Source organism: Sceloporus occidentalis, unplaced genomic scaffold (assembly GCF_023333645.1).
Source record: "Sceloporus occidentalis isolate IW3139 unplaced genomic scaffold, rSceOcc1.0.p SCAF_9, whole genome shotgun sequence".
NCBI lineage: Eukaryota > Metazoa > Chordata > Lepidosauria > Squamata > Phrynosomatidae > Sceloporus > Sceloporus occidentalis.
In genome coordinates, this window is record NW_028316989.1 from 20,493,872 (window position 1) to 20,512,535 (window position 18,664).

General features: G+C 42.3%; 1 protein-coding gene across 1 annotated transcript in view; it reads left to right on the forward strand.

Moving 5' to 3' along the window:
• LOC149307011 (A disintegrin and metalloproteinase with thrombospondin motifs 8-like) overlaps window positions 1-15,577 on the forward strand; it is a 35,876-nt gene extending 20,299 nt beyond the window's left edge. Inside the window, exons 2-9 of the mRNA XM_089537911.1 lie at window positions 6,308-6,547; window positions 7,564-7,696; window positions 8,438-8,605; window positions 9,277-9,575; window positions 9,986-10,169; window positions 11,808-11,980; window positions 12,694-12,869; window positions 13,589-15,577. Coding sequence (XP_089394037.1) covers window positions 6,308-6,547; window positions 7,564-7,696; window positions 8,438-8,605; window positions 9,277-9,575; window positions 9,986-10,169; window positions 11,808-11,980; window positions 12,694-12,869; window positions 13,589-14,336 — 2,121 coding nt within the window. The 3' untranslated portion in view covers window positions 14,337-15,577. The remainder of the gene's footprint in view (window positions 1-6,307; window positions 6,548-7,563; window positions 7,697-8,437; window positions 8,606-9,276; window positions 9,576-9,985; window positions 10,170-11,807; window positions 11,981-12,693; window positions 12,870-13,588) is intronic.
• Window positions 15,578-18,664: the final 3,087 nt, after the last annotated feature.

Sequence of the window (18,664 nt, forward strand, 5' to 3'; positions counted from 1 at the left end):
CCTCATTAATAATTTTTTTCTCTCTTGAACACACTCTCATGGTCAAGATGGCAAGGCTACACTGTTTTTCTTCTGGGCTTGAACCTGCTGGGAAATTTGTATGACTTATCAAACAGGGGTCCCTGTTGGCTCATGGAAGATCAGCAGCTTTAACTATCAATGAATATGCTGTTTCAGAGGTCTTTTCAAACCCAGCCACCTGAGGTCCTTTAACTGAAGATGCTGGGTGAGCGAACTTGGCAGTTTACATATGTATGCAAAACCTGTTCCCTATCACTGAGCTACAATAATGGTCTCATTGACATAGAATATTTTAGTGAATAGTCATCAACAAGTGTCAAGCTCACTACATAGGAGTGCCAAATGAATAATTTCCACTCCATTTCAGAGAGCCGGCCAAGTGAATACCAAGGATGTGAGTACAGTTCAGTGAGTCATGTTTCGTGCAGAATCTGTACACTGTTGATTATTGTTCAGGTGGAACTGAGTCACTGTTATACTGCCATGATTATTGTTACAACAGGACACTAACTACAAGGAATATCAAATGATGATCTTTTGTATTTAATGCCATTAAAAAAAAACACTCCAGAAACACTGTTTGGGTGGTTATGAGGAAGTGGTTCTCTTTCTGTTTCATGTGGTGTTAGTGCTGGGAAATAATCTGGAGAGCTCATGGGATGCTGAAGAGATCTGGAGAGGAATCATTGCTCAGTGGCAGAGCACAGGCTTTGTATGCAGCTGGTCACAGTTCGAAACCTTTGTACCTCTCCTAAAACAGGAGTGGGGATCATATGGCTCTGCAGATGTTGCTTGACTGCAGTTCCCAGTATTCATCACCATTTGCTATGCAGGCTAGAGCTTCTGGGACATGTGATCCAACCAGTTATTTACAGGACTATATAACTCCCAAGCCTGTCCTAAAAGGAACAGGTAATGACAAAGACCTCTGCCTGAAAGTACTGCTTGGAACAATTCCCTTTTGCATTAACATCTTCCAAATCACTTAGCTAACATGATCCTTAAAAATACTAGGAGTTGTAATCCAACCAGTAATGTTTCCAAGGTTTATCCTAGTGATCTCTCTGCCATCCAGGCTAGATACTAGGAAAAGCAATAATGCTGGGAAAGGTAGAGGGTAGAAGACTGCATGCCAGATAGATAGACTCAATCAAGGCATGAATTTGCAGGACCTGAGTAGAGCAGAGGATGATAGGAGATCTTGGAGCTGTCTCATCCACAGGGTCACCATGAGTGAGGATCGACTTGAGGGCAGCTGACAACAACAACAAGGTTAGAAAAGCCCATGTGCCTGAATGCCGGCAAGATCAATGTGGAAGCAAAAAAAAAAAAAACTGGACAAGTCAGTTGAAAGAAGTGGGCCAGGAACTGAGCTTTCTAAGTACTTTGCAGAAAAGGCGATGCAGGCAAGCAGCTGGGGAAGGTGACAAACTGGGAAGGAAATGATAGGCATGGTGGCAAAGTGGAGAAACTGGCTGTTAAGTAGCACCTGGAACAAGACCAGTAAGTCACACCAGCAAAGCAAGACTTTGGCCACAGTTCAGGTCAAGACCAAGGTCTGCCTTACAGCCATGAATGGCTAGTTTAGCAGAAATCTGCCAGAGGCAGAGCTTGTTACCTTTCCTGATCCTGCCTTTCCCGTGGAAGTGTTCAGTCTTGAGTGGTGAAAACACGGCCAAGCTGTGTCTCTCCTGATCCACCTGCTCAAGTCTCCAGCACAGTAAAAGGTATAGACAGTTGCCAGGCAAATGGGTTTCTTTACCCAGGTGGCTGTTGTTTACCTCAGAGCAGCCAGGCTCTCCCATTGTAGGACCAGCTTGAACGTCTTTGTTCACCTCCTGAAAGCAAAGACTGCAAATAGACACCAGATGGTAGAACAAGCGAACCTGATCTCTTAATTGTTATTAAATAGTTGTTTGCTCAGTTTGGTTTATAACTTTGCTTTCCAACTTTTAAAAAATTGGTAGATTCAGGGAGGGGAGAAGAATTCAGAGCACCTCTACACAAGTTAGGGGGCCAGGATGTCAAAGGTAAGGAAAGGAAAGGAAAGGAAAGGAAAGGAAAGGAAAAAGAAAATCGCAGGGTATTGACATTCCTTTTAACATCTAGCTGGTTGCTGTTTCATTGTTAAAATTATGCCTTCAGTTTGGAGAGACCCCATATCATTTGAGTTCCAAAAGGCAGTGATTTCACTGTAATAATGTCTGAGGCAAGCATAATGGTGTCTTATCCAAACCAGGAGCCTAAAGATGAGATGCTAGCTCCCTGTGTCATCGCAGCACTTATAGGCATTCATGCCATAGTCCATAAACATCCTGGATTAAGATGATGACACCTAAAGTCCAGGCTGTACTGGTTGGTTAATGTGAAGCTCCTGGGCCTGTTTCCTTCCTTCAAACTGGGCAACCTGTCAGTAAGGGAGGCCAACAGCATCTTCTTCAACAGACTACCCATTCTTCAGTTGGACCTTTTTCTTTAGCCTATTCATATGATTGGATGGAACATAATTTATCCTAAGCCTACATCATCTTGGTTTACTTAACAGTAATCAATCCAGTTCAGAGCAAGACAGGAAACGTTCTTTTGAAAAGCTAGTGTCAGACTTCCGGTCTCTGCTATTTTGGTGATGGCTTCTTCCTTGGCTTCTGGATGTGGTCTGAAGCAGAAGCAAGAAGCAGAAGCAGCAGGGAAAAGACTCTTTCACCTGTCCTTAATTCTTGCCTGTGCAACTTAATTAAACAATTATTGGTGAACTCGCAGAGCTGGGAAGATTACAGAATAATTCTTGGGAACAAAGTGACCCTTTGCCGTTTCTTGATTGCTTCACCATTGTGTAACAACTGCATTTTTGTCTCGTGAACATGGCTCCATGGGCCAGCGCCAAAAGGAGCCGGAATTCTAACTCACTGATAAGATGTTAACATCAGCTTTCGACATAGCTGGAGTGTCTGACATATGAAGTCATCTCCCTTTTGTCTCATTTACCCAAACAAAAGGTGCTTTGGGGTAAACACTTGAGTGTGTACGCAAATGGCCTGTATAGGTCCCATTCAGAAATATGTCACTGGTGTATATCTCCCACACAGTCTGTGGAATGCAACACTCGTCACAGTACTCACTCTAGTAAGAGGCCTTCCCGTGCCTTTTGAAAACAGGCTGCTAGAATAAAAGAACATCCATACTGGGTATTAGCAATGGTCCATCTCATCTGGCATCCTGTTTCTATCAATGATCAATCAATGCTTCTAGGATATCTGCAGATATAAAGTGAAGACAACAGTCCTACCCCATTGTTGCTTCCCAGCAACTGGAAATTATACTGCCTTCAAACTTGAGTGGCTTTGCAATGCAAATGTAATATTTACATTGGCTAGAATGTTCATTTGCATTACAAACACTTCTCTTCTGTTTGGAAGGGCTTAGATAAGTTAAAGAACTTATGCTCTGCATGCAAAAACATTACAGTTTCAGTCAGCATCACCAGAAAGGGATAGGAGGGGCTCCTGTTAATTGAAACTTAGGAGTCATTCAGACGTCTTTTTTTTTAGTGCAATGATGAGAATTATCTCATTCACACATTCTGGGTTTGTTATTCACACTGTGGAACCACATTGATACATATCTCTGCAAGTTTGGTTGCTCACACATGCAAGAATTTGAATAAAGATGCAGTGCAAATGCATTCAGAACACGTTCAAGGCATGCAGCGTTTTATCCCAGAACTATTCGGGTCTATTTGCATCATTTTCCCCCACTAATGATGATGCAGATCTTTTTATAAACTCTGGGGGAAACCCAATATCAATTATCCTGGATTAAGGTGTCTTTTTTTTGGCAGCCCCCCTCCAAAAATAATCTTAATCAGGTGCATTCGGAATGTGTGTGAACAACAGAGATTTAACCTGGATTCATCCTGGATTCTTTTCATAGTATGACTAACCCCTTAGAAAGTTTCTGCCATCAAAACTGAAAGTCAAGCCAGATTCCTACATTCTGATCAGATGGTGAACAAAAACAGTGAGATGTACAAAGACAAATTTTCCTTTGCTTAGGGAACACTTTTTCTTTTCCCCAAAGCCACTAAATTATTTGTTTTTGTTGTCAATTCATTTTCAATTTATGGTGACCCTAAGGGGTTTCTTTGGCAGAATTTATTTGGAGGAGGGGATGACTATGACTTCCTCTAAGGAGTTCATCACACTAGCGAGATCCTGCGGGAAAATGGTGGGAAAAAGGGAGTTAAACAAGATTGAAAGTACATTCGCATTTAAACAAAACTTGAAAATTCAGGGAGTTTATCACATTAGGGGACTGCCCAAGTGAAATAACGCGAGGTTAATCTGAACGCAAAGCAGAGAAAACCAGCAGCTTTTTTATTTTCGGGTTGTTCCAAAAGTAAAAAGCTGTCAGTTTTCTCTGCTTTGCGTTCAGACTGTCTTCACATTATTTCACATTAACTGCGATGTTGTGTGATAAACTTTGCTTATTACCAGGTTTTCTTTGCTTTAAATCTCATTTAACTCCCATTTTCCCATGAGATCTCGCTAGTGTGATAAACTCCTAAGACTGAGAAAGTGTGATTACCCAAAGATACTCAGTGGGTTCCACTGGTTGAGCAGGGATTCAAGCCCTGGTCTCCCAGTGGCCTAGTCCAACACTCAAGCCACTACACAATGCTGGCTCTCTCTAGTTTGCTTTGAGTTGCTTATTCCCAGAGAGGCTCCCCTCTGAAATCCAGAGAGTAAACTGGTGAAATCACTTTGGGAAATAAAACAGTGAACTGGTGAATTCCCTTTGGGCAACAAAACAAACCACCCTCTAAAGATGCCAGCCACAGATGCAGGCAAAACATCAGGAATAAATTCTTCCAGAATGTAGTCACATAGCCGGGAAATCCACAGAAAACTATAGACACCGGCCGTGAAAGCCTTCAACTTCACATAGCTTCAGATTGTTTTCTGAGTCCATACCAGGTAGACTGTAGGACTGCCACTATAATGCCCATGGTTTCTCCAATTCCCAAAAGAGTTCCATAGCAGAAGACTTCACAAACCTATAGACATTTGCAGCAAGGCGAATATTTTTCCCTGATTTTTTACATAGCCATTTTAACCACCCTGCAAACTACAATTTGCCTTATAAACACTATTACTTACTGCAGCTTATCTCTAATTGTGTGGCTCATTGCATACCTTCCAACAGTTCCAGTTTGGCAGGAACAGTCCTGATTAATGGTTGGAAAAGCGTGCCTTTTCCCAAACAGATGTTTCCAGCATGACAAGAGGCATGCTTTTACAATCATCTTCCTTGGGAAGAGAATGGAAGAAATTCAACTGCATGTGGAGAGGCGAAGAGAAAGCTGCTTCTCTCCAGTGCCATTTCAACTTTCTTTTCTCATGGGATAAGACTCCAACTAAGAGAAAGAAGCTGGTAGCACACATTTTCATAGAATTAAGTCTTATTTCATCAGATGCATGGAGTGAAGATCAAACAAGCTGTCAGTGCACATATTCCCATAGAGTCTCAAGTTACCAAATGCAGAATCCATGGCTTCAACATCAGCCACCCCACCCCCAAGATTTACTTACCCTCTATCCTGATCAAGAATTTTGGTGTACTTTATTTTATCACATAATAAAGGTATTACTCTAATATGGATTTGGAATTAGAGAAGAGAGTGTTTGGTTTGCAGTCAGGGCAGAACACTTGTACAATGGCTTTAGAAAGTGAATAGTCATTTCCTACTCGACCTATTCATCTCTTAAGCAAACTGATACTACAAGGCAAATATTTGCTCTCACTGCTTCTACAAAGCAAGCAATTATTTCTGTACTAATTCTAGTCTGGGAACGTGGGAAGGAAGCAGGGAGGGAAAGGTTGGTTTAAAATTATATACTCGTAGGATTAAGACATCTATAGTGTGTCTCTAGGCAAAAGTTTCGGCACCTTAATGCCTACACTCAACTGAATACATGAGAACTTTACATTGCCTAGACTGAGGTTACACCTCATGCAAACAGCTTGGAATCAACAGTGTTTTTAAAGAAGGTCTGCTAGGATTATCCTCTTACCATTCTTCAAAAAGCACATTCTACACTGAACTTTAGAGTCTAAAGGCAATTAAAAACAGGGGTTTCTGCCTTTTCATAATCATAATCGTATAATGCCAAACCAAACCCCGAAACCCAAAGCCTTAACCTACAGCTTTGTCTGGCTGCAGCCTGCAGGACATTTACCAGATATATCGCCTTTTTTTTTTAACCCATTGCCTTCTTTGGTCTTTCAGAATCATATCCTCACTTTAATGTCTGTGGCTGCCCAGATCTACAAACACCCCAGCCTGAAAAACTCTATCAATTTGGTGGTGGTGAAGGTGTTGCTGGTGGAAGACGAGAAGGCTGGACCAGAAGTGTCAGACAACGGAGGGCTCATGCTACGGAACTTCTGCAGTTGGCAACAGCAGTTCAATCCTCCCAGCGATGGTCACTCAGAACACTATGACACAGCGATCCTCTTGACAAGACAGGTATGAAAATCCCTATAGACACACTCACTCAGAGGCATTTGAGGTGACGTGGGAGAAAGATAGAGAAGCATTACCTTGGGCCCTGTTTCTTAGGAAGTAGTCTATGAATTGTATCATGCTCACCTGGTCATTTAAAGGTCATTCTGATTTAATGTTGTTGACAAAGAAGCTTATTGTGCTCATAACAGGGGGGGAAAGTGTGTGATAAGCTTCCAAGTGTGTGGCTTTGACAACCCTGAAATATAAGCAGAATGGGGGGAAAGAGAGAGACTCTCTGTTGACATAAGCATATCTAAATAAGAGGGTCCGCACAAACTCAAAGCCCACCAGAGATCCACCAAGACATTTTGGCATCTGTTTTGTTCCAAAGCATAAAATCCAGATGACTGCTCCAGGATGGTAAAAATGCAATAAATATCAGTTTGCTGACAGTTAAAATATAAGCTACCTGACCTCTGCTTTCTCCTGCCGTCCTCTGATAACTAACAAGCTATGTTTCCCCTGGTTATTTATTAAATTTATATCCCCACGGTGTTCCACATAAATAGCAAAAAAACAAACAAACAAACAAACAAAAACAATTAAAACATATTCATCCATGAAAGAGAGTTAAAATCTTCATCGTGGCTTAAAAAGATCAACAACATCTAAAAAGGTCTTAAAACCCTGTGTGTATGAAAAGGTATTTGCTTGGCACCAGATGGGCAACAGGAGTAATCTTCCATGGAGAGGACATTGCAGAGGAAGGGTGTCACTTCTGAAAGGCCTGTGTCTCCAGTTGTCATCCCTCATACCTGGGCAGGGGAGAATACCTAGAGGACAGTCTCCACTGATAGCCTTAGCAATTGGACAGGAGAATCTGGGATGGAAAGAAAGTGATCCAGTCCATACCTGATTCCATTTGCTATGAACCTAAACCACGTTGTGTAAGAAGCTCCGCCAGGCTTTTCTTGGGGAAGGATGGTGGTCACTCTGCATTCTTTGTGTATCTTACATCTTGCTTTTGTGACTTGCAGGATTTCTGTGGACATCAGAGCTGCAGTACGCTTGGAATGGCTGAGACAGGCACCATGTGCGACCCCAACAAAAGCTGTTCTGTAATAGAAGATGAGGGTCTTCAGGCCGCCTACACTTTGGCCCATGAACTAGGTAGCTGCCATGCATATATAGATAGGTAGCCCATCATTAAGCCAGAATTAAAAGCTGTCTTGTCCAGCGGATCATACCTAGGTTTTGTATGAGGCATTCTGAAGATCAAGAGTGTGACAAAAGAACATAACACAGGCTGGGTGTTGAAATATTCAGGACTATTCAAGTCATCACCCACGTACCATCCCAAGTGACATAAAGCATAGATATTTTGTGCTTGGGTAGCTGCTCATATGCTATTTTTTAATGTCAAATATGGGTGTTGTCATAGACACGTATGTGCTCTAACTGCCACAACATATTCTAAGACTTTCTGGGAGAACACTGATATCCTTCAAAAACATTATTTTTTTAACAGCAAAAAAACAAAAACCTTTGGCTCGATCCTGATCACATTTTGTCTGTGGAGGTGTGTGTGTGTGTGGCTTTTGGCCCATTTTGGTTAAAAGAGTTCTTTTGGAGATTGCTTCAGTAGTTGTGTAGTCTCACTAATTTTATAGAATGTTTCAGCACAAGTAAAGACTGGATGTTTTCACACTACACAATTATAGCACTATGATTCCGCTTCAACTGGCATAATAAAATCCTATGGACCCCTGTAATTTGCAGTTTAGAACTGTGCACAGTTGGGGACAGAAAAGATACTGGAAAGTACTTATGATAGGAAGTCCATCTCCAGGGAGAATGTTGCTTTGACCAGTCTAACAAACGCCTTCTTCCTTCCCTCCTTTCTCATTCCAGGGCATGTGCTCAGCATGCCCCACGATGACTCCAGGACCTGTGAGAGGCTGTTTGGGAGTTTAGGAAAGCATCACATGATGGCTCCTCTCTTTGTCCACTTAAACAAAACTCTGCCTTGGTCCCCATGCAGTGCCATGTACATCACAGAATTTTTGGACGGAGGACATGGTAGGCACCAATTCACAGTCCATTTGGGAATGTTTGTTGTTGGGGCAGTTCCGTGGATGCCCACTGTTGAACGGAGATAGTTCTTTGGACATATTCCATTGCGAGCTGCATGCCTATAGCTGATGCGGCTTTCATGAGTGCTTCCAGAGCCAAAAGTGGGTGATGCTTAATTCGTTAATTAGATTTACTGTCATGCCTTCCTCACCAAAGTGAGAGTCCAGGTAGCTCACACCAATATTAACTTTAAAAAAAACAATAAAAAGGATAAAAAGACTCTCTTTTTCCTCCCCCCCCCCCCAAATTTTGATTGGAGGCTCCTTGGGGCAGAATTCAATCTTCTTTCTTTCTTTCTTATTTGGTATATGAAACTCTGTGAAATTCCTTTGTAAACTGGTGGAGTTTTATAATTAAGCAATAATCATAGAATTGTAGAGTTGGAGGAGACCTCAAGGGTCATCTAGTCCAACCTCCCTGCCATGCAGAAATACACAGCCAAAGCACCCTGCCAGATGGCCATCCAGCCTCTGTTTAAAAACCTCTGAAGAAGGAGACTTCACTATAGTCCAAGAGAGCATGTTCCATGATCAAACAGCTCTTACTGTCAGGAAGTTCTAACAGTGGTATTCATGCCAGCTTCAATTCAACCTTCTTGTGCTTTTCTCGCTTGGCAGGTGACTGTCTGCTTGATGAACCAGCTGAACCTATTGCCCTCCCCACAGACCTCCCAGGTCAAGTGCCCTTGTATAACCTGGATCGCCAGTGCCAGCAGATCTTTGGCAAAGAATTCCAACACTGCCCAAATGCCTCTCAGGAAGACATCTGCTCCCAGCTCTGGTGCAAATTGGAGTCAGGGGAACGCTTGTGCCACACCAAAAATGGCAGCTTGCCTTGGGCAGATGGGACACCTTGTGGAGCAGGGAAGATGTGTTTGGATGGCCATTGTGTATCACAAGACACAGTGATGCCCCAGGTAATTTCATAGTAAGAATGAGGCTACCCATCTATGGAAAAACGCCAAAAAACACATGAAGGGCAGTGCTGCAATTCCTCTTCTCATTGATTTATTAAATAAAATGTATCAATAGGAGGCTGAAACCAGGCCCAACAGACTAGCATGGGAAAGAGGTGCATCACCTTTCTTGTTGTTTGTCATTTCAAACAAACATACACAAAACTTAAGAGATACAGCAGCAGAAGAAAAGGAAATGTTGAGGGTGGAGGAAACAAGCACTGGAGCAGCTGTAGTCCTGCTAGCTAACAGATGGGATGAGACTGGTTTCCCCATTATGGTGAACTTCTTCCTGGGAGGCAGGGAGTGCAGTCTTCCAGTAGCAAATTGCAAGGAAGGTGAGCCATAACCCAAGGATTTCTGTCTTGCAGCCTGCAGTGGATGGAAACTGGGGGCCCTGGAGCTCTTGGGGACCATGTTCCAGGACATGCGGTGGAGGAGTGCATTTTTCCTACAGAGGCTGTGACAACCCTGTGCCTATGAATGGGGGAAAATACTGTGAGGGTCAAAGAGTCCAATATGAGTCATGCAACACTGAAGAATGCCCACCTAATGGTAATGAACTGTTTATAAGCACAATTTGCTTCTCACAATCTCCAGGGGGCAGGAATTGAAGTTCCCCATAAGAGGGATGGGGCTTTGTGATATGATCATAGTCAGTGTCAGTGTGGCCACAAATGTGGTTGTTGCACATCTACTAATGTATTGCAGGGATGTATCTATACCACAGATGTGTCTATTTTGTATAACGTTGAATCTTGGGAACTGTGATTTGTTGCAGATGAGAAAATTATTCCTTAGAGAACCTTAATCTCCATCTCCCCCCCCCCCAAAAAAAAAAAAACCTGCAATTCCTCAGATTCTTGGGGAAAAGTTAATGGCTCTTAATCCAGCTGAAGTCAGCAGCGTAGCTATATCCTTAAACATTTGCTGTGAACAAGATCATGACTACCGTTTCACAGAACCTGGGGGTTGGGGGGAAGAAGGGACTCCATGCATATTTAAACCACAGCTGAGGCACATATCCATATTGTGTGATCCAAGTAATGAGTATTGCATTGCAAAATACAACAGGATGCGCACAAAGTGTCATGAAAAGAAGCCAGGCCTTTGGCATGCCTCTACTCACTGTGGTTGTCCTCAGTCCTGTTCCAGTGTACAGTTCATGATGCAATTCATGTGCAAAGTAGAGGGGCAGGTGATAAATATAAGGTAAAACATCCTACATGTGTTATTAGTGGGATCAGATGCATTGAAATTACATGTTTAGGACAGAGGGCTATTGGGACTTTGTATTCTCATAACTGGGGAGTATCCCAGTGAATCAACTGTTTTATAATATGGCATAAAGAGGTAGATATTTGCTCCCAACCAAAACAACCACTGAGTATGCATCAGCAGGCCAAAAGCATGCATTAAGAAGCTTCCCTTTTGCTTCTTCCAGGCTGGCACTTCTCCTCCTAGTAGCCAGGATTCTGCATATGTACATTGGTTAAACTTTACTTTTTATCAGCTTTGTATACAATCTCCTCTTCGATGCAGCAACGTTGATACATTCCTAGGTGTACACTCACATAGAGTTTGGAAGTACTGCATTACAAGTTAGTGGAAGGGTATACAAAACCTTTCCTGATTACTTTCAAGTTATCTTCTAAGGGCATTTAGGGGCATTTTAAAGGCTTGGGAATGCTTTAATGGGAACAATGAATGGCATTTTATGCCATTCTTTTGTCAATGCTAAAGGTTTTTATTTCCATCCTCTCCAAAAGAAATGAAAAAGCATCAATCGGCTTAGCATGCATTGTGATGAGTTCCATCTGCCCCAAACTTCAACATTAACAGTAATGATTTGATTTTATTTAGTTTAGTTTAGTAATACATGGCACAACAAATAACTTTTTGAAAAGTAACTTTCCAAACTCTACATTTTGGTTGGAAGTGATGTTAGTGGATACTTTGGTTGAAGCTATAACAGCAATAGTACAGGTACTAACTACTCAGCAGAGGACATTTAGAATGTTTGGGTCAGTGACATGAAGTGCAAATATCACCCAATTATAGGCTTGAGATGAAACATTATAAAAGCAGGGATTGAGATGAAACATGATAAAAACAGAGGCTGCTGTTTTCCCAGTCCTCCATGTCTTTGTTTTCAGGGAAGTGTATTTGAGATCCTTTTCCCTTTTTTTGTAGGCAAGAGTTTTCGAGAGCAACAGTGTGAAAAGTACAACAAATATAACTACACAGATATGAACGGGAACTTGCTGGAATGGGTTCCCATGTACGCAGGTGTATCCCCTCGAGATCGCTGCAAGCTGGTCTGCCAGCCTAAGAAAAGGAATGGATTTAAAGTGTTTGAAACTAAAGTAAGAACTCTCTCTCTTAGCATCCACTGTTATGCTCTTGCGTTGAGACTGACCTCAAAACAACTCTTCAAAGATATAGCCGTGTTAGTCTGTAGGATCAGAATATAGAGAGATCTTGTAGCACCTTTGGGACTAACTAAGGAAAGAAGTTGTCAGCATGAGCTTTCATAGACTCATAGCAGGAGTAAGTTGGGTATTTTAGCAATGCGGTAAACTCCATAGTCTTTTGGATAGCCTGAGCATAACCATGGGGAGTCTCTTCTAGTCAGTGTGGACAATACTGAGACCGGTTGCTCCAATTCAGTATGAGGCAGCTTCCTACAGGAATGATGGTGGTATGGAGGATCAGTCTGCCAATGACTGTTACATTAGTCATGATAACAACATTGCAGATATGGGCAGATAGCAGAAAAAAAATTTACAGTGCTTTATAAATAAAGGTTAATAATAATAATAATAATAATAATAATAATAATAATAATTGACATTCACATAACAAAAAAAGCATTTCTGCTGCAACTGGTAATGAGGGGCTGGGTCCTAAATGGCACTTACAGTTAGTTGGTATGAATATGGCAGGAGGGAAGCACGGAAGAGAGACATTTGTGAAAGGAACCACATTCACAGCTATTGGAAGACATATCATCTTGCCATTTGTCATATGGTGAAGGGCAGTGTATTCTTACTTTGCTTTTCCTTTGTTTTTATATCAGGTGACAGATGGGACCCTCTGTGCTCCAGATACTCTCTCTGTTTGTGTACACGGTCAATGCATCAAGGCTGGCTGTGACCACATCATTGGGTCACCCAAGAAATTAGACAAGTGTGGAGTTTGTGGCGGCAATGGTTCATCTTGCAGAAAAATATCTGGCTCGCTCAACAGATCCAAGTAAGAGACATACACTGGCTCAGCTCAAGCTGATCCAAGTAACGAAAAGGAGAGCGGACGTGTAATGGATAAATGTCAATTTGCACCTTTATTTAGTATGCTTCTGAAGCTGAGATTTAAGCATAGTTCTGCATGAGCACAAAATCATAGATCAGTCGGGCATTGATTCTGTGACAAAATGCAACTGAACTCAGAGATCCAAGAAGCAGAGCTTTGGTGAGAACACAAAACCAGAAATTTTGCCAGCTTCCTTTGCTTGAGATAATGGATGAGCCACCTGCAAATGTGATGTGATGCCTGAAGTTCTTCCCAAAACAGATTAACAGTATTCCTTCAGTGCTTGGATTTGTTTCTTTACTGTTAAGAAGTTTAAGCACTATCACATTTATGATCTAAACATGTTGCTTTTTTCCTTCTCTGCCCAGTTTTCTCCTTTTACCAAATCTCAAATATATATTGCAGCCTCCAGTATCTTTCTAGACTGCTGTGCCAAATATAGCATTAGTCCTATGCCTTGTGAGAATCCTGAGACATAACAGTTTGGTGGCAACACTGAGCATTATGGTGAAGATCCTTATTTCCTTATTCTAAGAGTTGGATACAGAAACTAGGCTTTTCTTGACATGGAGTAAATATAGACAAAAATGTTCTCTCGTGGCTTACCTTTTTTCTCTGTCATGTATTTCTGAGGTTAACAACAATCTCTTTGGTCTCTATAGGATTGGGTATAATGACATCGTCACAATTCCTGCAGGAGCAACCAACATTGATGTCAAGCAACACAGCCGTCGTGCGGACCGTGATGGTAACTACTTAGCCCTGAGGACACTGGATGGTAAATACCTCTTGAATGGAAACCGCACTGTTTCAGCATTGGAACAAGATATTTTCGTGAAAGGAACTGTCCTGAGGTACAGTGGCTCCCTTGCAACCCTAGAACGCCTCCAGAGTTACCAGCGACTCCCAGAATCCATTGTTGTCCAGCTGCTGACCGCTTCCAGTGAGCTGTTTCTCCCCAAGGTTTTCCCTTCTCCAAAGGTGAGATACACATTCTTTATCCCCAAGGACATCCATTTCAGCAAGCAGAAGAGTAAAGAGAAGAACCTGGCCAATGTCATCAAGCCCATGTTGACGTCACAGTGGGTGCTGGGAGACTGGTCTGAATGCTCCAAATCCTGCGGTTCCGGCTGGCAGAGACGAACAGTGGAATGTCTGGATGTCGAAGGGCAGACCTCCTTGACCTGTGACAAGGGCCTCAAGCCCGAGGACATCAAGCCCTGCAACGATCTCCCATGCCCCATCTGGCAGATGGGGCCTTGGTCCCCATGTTCCCAGACATGTGGCGAGGGAGTGCGGACACGAAGTGCCTTGTGCATTGACTACATGGGGAAACCCATTGCCTCAGAGAAATGCAGTTCACCACGTCCCCTACCAGCAACCAGTCCCTGCATGTTCCAGGAGTGCTGAGGCATATCAAAGAGCTCGACACATAACAGGCATGTGTAACATAGGCTAACTACTAACCCCAAAACCAGGCTTGGTATGGCCAAGCAAGGATGTAGGTTTTAAAGGCAGATGTGCACTAATTGGCCTGAACAGGCCCCCGCCAGATAGATCCGTTGAAAAGATTAGGAGGCATTGAAGACCATCCACTCTCTCTTTCCCTCTTTCTTCTTCCTGAAAAATGGCATGGGTTTTTTGACAAATCATATGACTTCTTAGATGTTCTTTGGGGAATTGACAGTTGCAAGCTAATATTTAACATCTAGGAGAAATAGAAATGTCTGTTAGGCTTGAGTTGCAGGTAGATCAACCAGTAGGATCCAAGTGCACTCCAAAATACTTTGTCTTTCCCAGGGGGCCCATTTCAAATATCAGGAGGGGTGCAACAAAGGCTAGTTTGAATGGTGACTAGATCAGATTCAGCCATCCTCCACAACACCTCTCCCTTCCCTACATGTGTCCCAAGCTGCTTCCAAAGACGGCCTGAATCTCACCTATACTTTCACTAAGCCTCTTCGTGGATCTCATCACAAAGTTATCCTCTTAAGAATCCATTACTTTTTCAAGTGGAAATATGACTTTTATTAATATGCATCTCAAAACAGCAACAATCTGTTGAGGGGCTATAACTTTTAACTCCACATTGGCGGTGCTAATCGTGTCTCCTGGTCAGTGAGATTTATCGGGAACAACTGCCTTTCAAGCTCTTGCCTCAGTTTAAGCAGACGCAGAAAAAAAAGGCAGGTGATACAAACCTGTTTCACAGGTTTTTGTTGGGAGTGGGTGAAGGTTTACATAATGCAGATAAACATGAGAAGTTGCATCTTGCTGTGACTTGTTAGCTCTTGTCTGCAATTGACTGGTCCTCCGCTGGGGCTTGATCTAAGTTCCTTATGAGACTAGACCAGGACTGGCACTCTTGCTAGAGGGAATGGCATTGGCATGTTGCTGTTCAGTCCCCACTCTAAAGCTGTTGTGGATTCAGACTGAGAGATGTGGTCTAGCCATGCAGTGGGGAAAAGCTGGCACACATGTAACCCTGAAAACGAATGGAGGACATACCACCTGTTATCATGTTTTGCAGTGCAGGATGTGATTGACTTCATTTTCCCTCCCTTGAACTATCTTTTAGGACATGAACATAGATATTTTCTAGTTCTTTCATAGCTGCCCTTCCCATTCCTAAACTTTCTCTGAGTTCTTGACTGCAGTCTCCATTCTGATGCATATTTGATCTTAGGAACGGGAACTCTTTTACTATTGCAATATCCTCCTTGTCTAGGTTGAATTTATGTAGGTCTTTCATAGTCATTATTTTTGTCTTCTTTATGTTCAGCAGCAATGCTGCCTTTATACTTTCTTCTTTGACCTTCCTCAGTAATTGTTCCAAGTCTATGATATTTTCCACTAGTAAAATGGTGTCATCCTCATATCTTAGATTGTTAATGTCCCTTCGTCCTATATTCTCCTTTTACTAAACCTAATCCTGCTCTTCATATGATGTTAGTGCTTTTTAACACTAGAGTGGACTTGTGTGATAAGGCAGTTAGCCTCCTTCCTTAGATACATGTATTCTGCTGGCTACCTTTGTGCAATGACCCTGAAGACATAGGAGATTATCGCACTGAGTTTAAGGTGCCTTATCTCTGACAGGATACAGGCACTTTAAATTTTAAAAATTGATGTTATTGCATTCAGCTGCGGCCTGGCAAATGCAGCCCATATACAGCCCGGATGCCATCCAGGCTTTTTCTGCAGTTTTGCAAGAACAGGAAAATCCCATTTTTGAAAAGCCATGGGATAAACCCAACTGGCATCCAGGCTGTATATGGGCTGCATTTGCCCAGCCGCAGCTAAGCTGCATGCCCAGATCAGGAAAAAAGCAGTGTGATAATCTTCTAAGAAAGGAGTCTTCTGATCCTGAATTAAGTTGAGCCCAGTTTTGTAATTTCCTTATTCCTAGAAATGAGAAAATTTCTACATCTAATCCATTATATATTTGGCCACTATAAATTTATAAGGAGAGATAATTTGGAGAAAAACATTTAACCTGTATTGCTTGTGCTGCAGTTTCAGTGTGTATGAAAGAATCAGTATTTACACTTATATTTCCAGTACTCTCTGGCTTCATTATTATTAATGTGGGATCATCATTAAATGTCTGTAGTGCAGCTTTCAGACTAAAGTGACTTGAGGCCCATGTAGATGAAAGACTGGCAATTACATTATTGTTACTGTACTAAGGTAGTGTGTGTCAAAATGATAGCAATTTTTGCTGCCCCTGATTTAGATGTATGGCATTATGCTCAAAGATGATGTTTAAAAATCGGATGTATGCTTTTAAGACAGATAGTGGAGATTATCATAGTAATCATCTTTTCCCAGATTTTACAAAAACACATGGGAAAGAGTTTATGTGCTTCCCTTTCTGGCATTTTTTTGTGTTCCTTGTGAAAATGTCCATTGCTTTCACTCTCAGGTGCTTTTGTGTGTTTGATCTGTGAAGTAGCATTCTGAAGGCATCCCATTCAATATATGATTCTTCATCATCCAGGTGAATATTTTAGGAAGGAGAAAGAAGTAGCTATCTAGCTACAGCACTGACATTGTGGTAGCAAAGAGAAGTAATGGACAGGACTGGAGGGGAAAGTGTTATTTGGAAAACATTTGTACCCATCAAAATAGCTAGTTTCTCCCCTTGAAAATTTAAATTAGAGACTATTCAGCTGGGTTGGATTCGGCATTAAGGCAGGATATGTTTAGCTGGAATCCCCTCACTGGAGAGGGATTGTGTTTCTGCCTTTAATCCAGGCCCTCTACTTACTCATTCATCTCCATAAGGGCTGTTAGCCTGTGTTTGTCTCTCCTTTGGCTGTCTGCTGCTGAGCAGGCAGATAGTCTTCCTGAGGCTGGAGCTCTTCCTTCCCAATCAGGAGCCCTGCCAAAGCAAAGCAGAACAGCCAAAATATCTCTCTCTGGCCCAGACTGTCTGGCCCTAAGGCAAGCACCCAATCAGTCAATGAACCTTCCCCTTTTCCAGAAAGTTGCCTTTAATTGAATTTGCATCATGACCAGGAGACCTGACAACAATTGGTGACTTAGAAATGATCTATAAGGTTACTGAGAATTGCTGTGTTTAGATGGCTCTGTGGACAATGTGTGTGTGTGCCTTCGTTGCCTATCAACATATGCTGCCTCCATGCATTTTACTGGGGCTTCTTAGGTAAGGAATACTCAGAAGTGGTTTGCCACTGTCTTCCTCTGAAACATAGCTTGCAGCACCTGGGATTCGTTGGCATTCTCCCATCCAGGTACTAAGCAGGGCTAACTCTGCTTAGCTTCCAAGATCAGACAGGATTTGGTGCCTCCGGGGTATTTGTGAGGTGTTTTCAGGGTATTTACAAAGGACAGGGGAGTATGAAATAAGCCAACATTCTGGCCTGACTGTTTCTGCAGTTTGTATCTTACTTATCACTTTTCTCCAATTGCCTACATTTTGCATTAGAAAGGAAGCCATTGGGCACCAAGCTGTCATTACTCTTATCATCTGTCTTTGACTTGTTCTTTTAAAAAAAAAATGTGAGAATTTCCAAACAGTATTTCTTCATCTCCCTCCAATGTTGTCACTGGCACGGCAGATAGGCGCTGGCATTTATGAGTAGATAAATGGGGGAAGGTGCCAGCTTGGCTTTTTCAGCCTCAAGATTGTGCATGTATGGACAAGGACAGCTACAGACCAGCCTGCTGCTGGATCAGCCCAAGAGCCTATCAAGCTATGGGATTATTGCAGTGTCCTGATGCCCAACTGGAGCATATCTTACGTTGACAGACTGTCAGGGAAGGGCTTTAGCTTGCCAAATGAAATGTCAAATGTGAGACGCAGCTTCATCTTGCCTTTTCTCTGGCCTGGATCGTCATCACACTTAATAGCATCCACCAAATTAACCTAACCTCTGGGATGCTTGCTCAAAGTAACTATTGGGCCCTCTTTGGTCCAAACATATTAAGGACAGCACTAGACCTTGGGGGACAAGGAAGAATATTTTGAACTTTGGGCCTTGGAAATGTAAGACTTCCTGTTGGTGCAGACAGAAACTCAGAGCCATTCTAAACCTTCCAAAGCAAGCAGTGGTTGAATTCTGCACATTAACCATTTCAGAGTGTATGGGGTGGGGAGGTAATATTTTCCTGAAATGCTTCCCTAGTTTTTAAACCCTCCTCATATGTACTGATTGTGTGCTCAGTGTTTCTCCCGGGTGTGTTAACTTGCTCCATCCTGAGTGTTTCTTTAC